This window comes from Chiloscyllium plagiosum, unplaced genomic scaffold (assembly GCF_004010195.1).
Source record: "Chiloscyllium plagiosum isolate BGI_BamShark_2017 unplaced genomic scaffold, ASM401019v2 scaf_12267, whole genome shotgun sequence".
NCBI lineage: Eukaryota > Metazoa > Chordata > Chondrichthyes > Orectolobiformes > Hemiscylliidae > Chiloscyllium > Chiloscyllium plagiosum.
This window is the reverse complement of record NW_025214400.1, coordinates 31,840-39,659: the sequence shown is the minus strand read 5'-3', so window position 1 is coordinate 39,659 and position 7,820 is coordinate 31,840. Positions and strand designations below refer to the sequence as shown.

The following is a 7,820-nucleotide window of genomic DNA, read 5'->3' as shown; positions in this document are numbered from 1 at the left end:
TGAAACCCCACGTCCAACATAAATCTGTCTCCCCTTTGCAATATGAGCCCCAGGGCCGCCGTTACAATGTACTCTACAACCATGTGAGATATTTCAATTGGCAATTTGCTTTCCGCCACAGCACTGTCAATGGGCTGCAGTTGTTCAATATCCAATTCAGGGAGGAAAGAATCGCCTATGAATTGAGTGTAGAGGAGCTCAACTCTGTGTATGGAGGTGACTCGCCCTCCTTAATGAGGACCAAGTTTCTCGATGTCAATTATGGAATTGGCAAATATGTCAACGAACTGGTGAGAGGGGTGGACTGTCCGTACGGTGCAACCTTTGTAGACACTGTTCACTTCTCAGAGAGTGAGAACCCAAGGCGGGTCAAGAACTCCATCTGTATCTTTGAACAGAATAAACAATTGCCCCTCAGGCGGCACTATTTCAGCTGGAACACACCTCCCTCTTACGGGGGAGTGGCCGACTGTGTGCTGATCATAAGGTCAACCTCCACCGTGGCCAACTATGATTATATCTTCGATTACATATTCCACCACAACGGTGTGATTGAGACCAAGGTCCATCCCTCAGGATATGCACTGACCACATTTCTTTATGAGGGCGGTCTTCTGTACGGAGCAAAACTTGAAGAGAACGTTTTGGGGAATATTCACACTCATTTCTTGCATTTCAAGGTGGATCTGGATGTAGCAGGTAGGTCACAAATTCTGTGTCTCACAATCTTTATTCTCCACAACCACCTGATGAAGGAGCAGTGCTCCAAAAGCTAGTGCTTCCAAGTAAACCTGTTGCACCATCACCTGGTGTTGTGTGATTTTTAACGAAGGTGACAAAGTAACTGAAAGCAACAAATGCTGGAGATCACAGCGGCTCAGGCAGCATCCATGGAAAATGAGCAAGCTTGGGGATTTTTAGTTGCCAGAATCTGCAGTAATTTGCTCCTATCAAGGTTATACAGTAACCTCCATTCAGTTCTGAGGAGGGGATCACTTGGCCTGAAACATTAACTCTTGACTTCTCTGCACATACTGCCAAACCTGCTGAGCTTTTCCAACAATTTTGTTACAAAGTAACTTTAGAAGTTTAAGAACCGTTTTAACATGTTTGATATTTACAGTTCTCTGAAGACTGTGGCAAGGATCTTATTGTTTGGAGATATCTCTGACATGCATCTGGGCCGCCAGGAACTGAAAGTCCTCAGTTGCTTTTTTTTATAAAAAATGGTGCTTCAGTATCAAGTTCCTTTTCCCAGCATGGTAGTGGCCAGTCAGGAGCTGAACCTTGCAGCCATCACTTTAACAATCATTCCTTATATTCTGTTTTTTTTAACGAATGCCCATGTGCAGTCCAGCCTATTGTTCTCCTCTTCCTCAGTATATCCTTTTCTTTAAATATCAAAGGTGAAAATTTCCTCCAAATAAAATCACGGACCATTCAATAAAATTTATCCTCTGGATCTAGGTTTGCTGGCCGATCTGGAAGGTTCAGATGTTTCGTCACGATACTAGCCCTCGAATGGTGACAAAATGTCTGAAAATGAACCTTCCAGCTCAGCGAGCAAACCTACACAGCAGAGGTGGGCACTGCAGTTGCTGGAGATTGGAATCAAGATTAGAGTGATGCTGGAAAAGCACAGCGGTTCAGGCAGCATCCGAGGAGCAGGGAAGTCGACGTTTCGGGCAAAAGCCTTCCTGCTTCTCGGATGCTGCCTGACCTGCTATGCTTTTCCAGCACCACTCTAATGTTGACTGACCAAACCTACATCCAGAGCCACAACCAAGCTGTTATCACCTTCCAGGGGCCAAACACTCCTCCTCTATGTAATAGAATATTCACATTCAGAAATGTGGCTCACCGTGTGATTTTCTTAATATCTCGGGAGGCTAAAGGAAGATGAGGTGACTACTTTGTGGCCCTTGTATTCAGCCAGTAACATGATCCCCAGAATCTAGTTACCTAATCTTTTGTACTTCATCCCATTATCACTGACTTCTCTGTGCTCAATCTCAGTTCAGCATAAGCCTCCACCAGATGCACCTAATTCATTGATTAGGCACTTCAGACCATAAGATCATGAATGGGAATAGGAGTAGGCTATGTAGCCCTCAAACCTGCTCCATGCCCATAATCCAACATTCTTCACAGCCACATTCCTGTCACCTCCATGTGACCCTTTATTCCCCAACTGACCAAGAATTTATCTATCTCTGCCTTGAAAGTACAACCTTCCAGTCTCAACATTGATTTCAAAATGTGCAATCATAACCTCTGTCCCCATTTCTCTGTTTTGTGTTGTCATTTCTTGTTGTTTTTGGACAAAAGCACTTGGTAATTATGGTGTCTACTTTCCCACTTTGAAACCTCTCTAGATTCATCATTTGTGTTTTTACTTCTCTCATACCTTCTACTTTTGGCTTAGTTATTATTGCTTTTGTCATTTTAATCTATCCTGTCTTTCACCCTGATAGAAACCTTCCCTTATGTTGTTCTTCCTCTCTCATTTCCCTTCCTCAGTACTTGCATCAGAAACATTTTCTGCCCGCTGTGAAACAATAATTCTATAAGCCTCTCCACAGATGTTTCCAAACATGTTGAGTATTTTTAGCCTTTTCTAATTTTGATTTACAATCTGGTTTCAGATCATATAATTATCCTCTGGCATTTCTGCACTGCAGTACCCATTGGTCATGTAAATACTGTATAATAAGTGAGGAAAAAGGCACGTGGGTGCTGCTGTGACCTTTTTAAATATGACAAGATTACTAAAGATTGCGGAAGATTATGGAGAGTTAGTGTGTTTCAATCCTAGCCATTTGCTTTATTTTTGTTTTTGGAAGTATTCTAGATCTTGAGCACTGTCCAGTTAACGCCTTTCAACTTCAGGCAGAGAAAGCTAGATTCCCAAGACACCATGGGCGGCACAGTGGCACAGTGGTTAGCATTGCTGCCTCACAGCGTCAGAGTCCTGGGTTCAATTCCCGCCTTAGGCAACTCTCTGTGTAGAGTTTGCACATTCTCCCCGTGGGTTTCCTCCAGGTGCTCCGGTTTCCTCCCACAATCCAAAAATGTGCAGGTTAGGTGAACTGGCCATGTTAAATTGCCCGTAGTGTTAGGTGAAGGGGTAAATGTAGGGGAATGGGTCTGGGTCGGTTGCGCTTCGGCGGGTCGGTGTGGACTTGTTGGGCCGAAGGGCCTGTTTCCACACTGTAAGTAATCTAATCTAAAAAAAATCTAATCTAATCTAAACTAGGGCAACTTTTTCACACAGAAGGTGGCACGTGTATGGAATGAGCTGCCAGATGATGTGGTGGAGTCTGGTACAATTGCAACATTTAAGAGGCATTTGGATGGGTATATGAATAGGAAGGGTTTGGAGGGATATGGGCCGGGTGCTGGCAGGTGGGACTAGATTGGGTTGGGATATCTGGTCAGCATGGACGGGTTGGACCGAAGGGTCTGTTTCCATGCTGTACATCTCTATGACTTAAGAGGGTCTACCAATCCCATCCCAAAGGAAAAAAGCCAGTTGAGGTTATTACCTTTCTTTTGGAAAAACTTTATCTAAATTAACAGCCAGATTGTAATTCTCTTGCATAAGAGACAGAGTTAAATATGTACTCCTCCATTGAAAGGGGGTACTCAAGTGCCATACTTGAGTTTATTAGTACAGAAAACTGAGACAATATCAATTGAAAAATAGATGATTATCAAAGAACCAACAAGTAGGTCAATGTCTATGTGGAAACCAAAAGCACAATATTAGATGGCTCTCAGAGAGTAGGAAAAAACAATCTCTTATTTGATAGGAAATCCAAGTATAAATTTTAATTGCTGTTGCCAAGATAAAATTCAAAGAATGGCATTTATATGGTATTAAAGTAAGATTCCTTAATGTCCGAATGACTGAGATATGCTTTGTTTGTGAGGAATCTAATCTATTTGAATTCTCCTTAGAAATGTAATGTAAATTCTGAATGCATAATTGATTTCCTAAGTAGAAAGGTACTTCTTCAGTTGTCTTTTCGTCAGAGGATTTGGTTAAGATATTATGATGTGGAACACTTCTGATTTTTAAAATCCATTCATGGGATGTGGGTGGCACTGGCTGGACCAGTATCTCTTGTCCATACCTTGTTGCTGTTAACAAGATGCTGGTGAGCTGATTTCTTGATCTGCTGCAGTCCATTTGCTGTAAATGGACACAATGCCATTAAGATTCCAAGATATTTCATCCAATGATGCTGAAGTCACTGCAATATCCTTCCACGTCAGGACAGGAAGCAGATTTTGGTGGAGCTTCATAGGTGGTTGTGTTCCCATGTAACTGCTGCCCTTGTCTTTTGCAGTTGTCATGAGTTGGTTGATTGTGGCTTTAAGGATCAGCGCCTACATTGGACATTTACATTCTTGGTGTAAAAGAAAAATCAGAATTTTCATGGTTGTTGTCACAAGCAATTTCACATTGCTGTGAAGGGGTAGTTAATCGCAACTTATCTTTGTCGATGCCTTTTTTGTAAATAAAATAAAATCAACTTGTGATAGGAAAATTAAACTACATTCTTCTACATTACCTGGCATAGTTTTTCACCCATACACTTTCATACTTCAATAAAGTCAATTTATATAAATCTAAATTGACTGACTTTTGTAACATTTCGATAATGTGAGATTTTGTGACCATTGTGTACCTCTGATATATCATCTAATATATCAATATAATTTACAGGGAAATGGAAATAAGCTGGAAAGAAAATTGAGTTTGACCTTTCCGAGGTGCTGGGTAAAATGCAGAAAGACTGTTCTGTGCCCATGGCAGGAATCTTTTTTTTAATAAAATCTGTGAGCTGTTGAGGGAGCTGTCAGTGATTCTGATCTTCCTTTCTCTAGTCTACAATCACTGCAGACATGGGACACATGTTGACTAATGACAACTCTACAAGGTTGCCATTCACCTGCTTGACTATTTGTCCAATTTTCTTCCAAGAACTAGGAGAGTCAAACTAATTATCTTCACTCACAAGTGTGAATTGTTGTTGTCACCTCTCTTCCTCAGAACACTTTAACCCCAGGGCATCAATGTGGACTTCACCAGTTTCCTCATTTCCCCTCCCCCCACCTTACCCCAGTTCCAACCTGCCAGCTCAGCACCATCCTCATGATCTGTCCTACCTGCCAATCGTCCTTCCCATCTCTCCGATCTATCGCCTCCATCCCCACCTCCATCCACCTATTGCACTTTAAGCTGCCTTCTCCCTAGCTCCACCCCCCTCCCATTTATCTCTCCATCTCAGAGGCTCACAGCCTCATTCCTGATGAAGGGTTTTTGCCCAAAATATCGGTTTTCCTGCTCCTCGGATGCTGCCTGACCTGCTGTGTTTTTCCAGCACCACTCTAATCTTGACTGCCTATTCATATACCCATCCAGATGCCTTTTTAAGTGCTGTAATTGTACCAGCCTCCACCACTTTTCTGGCATCTTATTCCATACACGCATCACCCTTTGCGTGAAAATGTTGCCCCTTAGGTCCTCTTTTTGTATCTTTTCCCTCTCACCCTGAAGCTATGCCCTCTAGTTCTGGACTCCCCCTCCCCAGGGAAAATATTTTGTTTGTTTATCCTATTCATGCTCCTCATGATTTTATAAACCATTAAGATCGCCCCTCAGCCTCCAACGATCCAGGGAAAACAGCCCCAGCCTATTCAGCCCCTCCCTATACCTCCAATCCCAACAACATCCTTGTAAATCTTTTTCTGAACCCTTTCAAGTTTCACAACATCCTTCCTATAGGAGACCAGAATTGCATGCAATGTTCCAAAAGGTGGCCTAACCAACGTCCTGTACAGCTGCAACATGACCTCCCAACCCCTACACTCAATGTTCTGACTAATAAAGGAAAGCATACTAAACGCCACCTTCACTATCCTTTCTACCTGTGTCTCTACTATATTACAAAGACCAGGCTTTTCTTAGGAGGCTGGAAGATTGGGAAACTTTTAAAGATCAAAAAGGATTATTAAAAAATGTAATAAAAGTGGTAAAGGCAAATTCAGAAAGAAAGCTAGTACAAAATATTAAAAACTGGTAGCAAAAGATTCTCTATATAAAGGAATAGAGCATAAAAGAAGGGAAGCTTTTCTGCATCTGAACAAGGCATTAGTGATCCGAAATATTATATAATTTTTGTTCCTTTGAGGAGGCAGACAATTGTATTGGAGTTGATTCAGAGAAGGTTCACTAGATTGATTCCACAGATGAGGGGTTTGTCTTACAAAAAGAGATTGACAAATTTATGCCTGTACTTTCTCGAGTTTAGGCAAATGGAAGGAGATCTAATTTTGGTATATATGTCGTGAAAGGGGATTAACCAAGTAGACATGACCAGAATGTTTCTTCTTGTCGGGCAGTCTTCAATGAGCGTTTATAGCTTTAGATAAGGGGTAGCAGATTTTAACCAGAAATGACTTTTAAAGTACCATGGATCTGTGTAATTCAGAAAACCAGAAAGTGGTGAATAGCAGGTCATTGAATAAGTGTAAAGAGGAAATAGACAGATGTTTAAATCAGTAATGGTTATGGAGAGCAACAAAGTGGAACGGAGACCAACATGAGCTTAGCTACGATTGTATTAAAGGTGGAGCCTACTCCTGCCCGAGTTCTGATGTTCTGACCTCTTGTTCGACAGAAACGCCTTCACAAAATAAGCAACACCCGTATTCTCTAACTCTAACTTCAAAAATGTTAGGATTATATTCTATAAATAATGCCCCTTTCATCAGAACATGCACATTTCCGGTTTCATCACAGCCAGCGACAAAACGATAGTTGCTCTCACAGATGGGATTTTGCACATTATCAAGTTGGATTGCTGGTTCAAAAACTAACATTTCGCTGAGCGAATAAAAGTCACTGTAGAACTCTATGCACAAAAACTGATTTCAATGCTGTAAAATGCATAATTAAGACGATCCCCTGAAAGATCTAGTTGATTGCTAACAGTAGTGCAAAGTTTGATTGAACCTAATGCCAAAGGACCCTTGGGGTTATCCTGTAGATTTGCATCTCACAGACTGATGGTCAGTAAACAGTTAAACTCTCAAGTTTTCACAGAAGGATATGGAATTAAAATCCTGCGGCGTCATATTGCTTGGAACCAATCAGCAATATTTTCCCTTCAGCTGTAAAACATCTGGATGTTGTTACTCCTGAGCTAAACAGGGGAAAAGCTGTTTCCCTGGTTCGCCATGAATTTGAAGATTTTGTTCGCTATTTTGGCGGTGGCTCTGGTCGCGATTATAGCCCTGAATTGGATCTTAATAGTGGGCTTCGCGAAATCGGCAACTTGTAAGTACACCAAGTTTATAGATGTGCTGGAGGAGATGCATGGGGAGAGGTTTCAGAGTCTGGTATTTCAAGATCTGGACAGTGAGGAGCTAACCAGCGTGGTGCAGTACCTGAGGCAGAAGATTACAGTGAAGCTGGTGAACTGCAGTGAAGCCCTTCCATCAGACAATTACATCTACATGATCGAACTGCACCTCCCCCCGAAAAGTGAGGTCTTAAAATTTTTGGACAAGAAGGAACCCCAGCCGAGGAGAGAAGCCAGAGCGGTGGTGGTATTTGGAGCTCAGAGTGAGCCTAATATCACGGAGTATGTGGTGGGACCCCTTCCTTATCCAACCTACCACAAAGACATTTCTTCCCAGAAATACCAGAACCTGAGTTTTCATGCCAGACCTGTGACAGGCTTCGAATATAAAACCATCATTTCAAGAATGGGATTGGAAAAAGCCTCTCGGGTTATTCGGGAAAGTTT

The 7,820-nt window shown here is 42.0% G+C and overlaps 1 protein-coding gene across 1 annotated transcript in view; it reads left to right on the top strand.

Moving 5' to 3' along the window:
- Nucleotides 1-7,174: 7,174 nt before the first annotated feature.
- The window catches only part of LOC122547879 (membrane primary amine oxidase-like), a gene marked incomplete at its 3' end in the record, with an annotated part of 1,320 nt that continues 674 nt past the window's right edge, over nucleotides 7,175-7,820 (top strand). Inside the window, exon 1 of the mRNA XM_043686450.1 lies at nucleotides 7,175-7,816. Coding sequence (XP_043542385.1) covers nucleotides 7,249-7,816 — 568 coding nt within the window. The remainder of the gene's footprint in view (nucleotides 7,817-7,820) is intronic.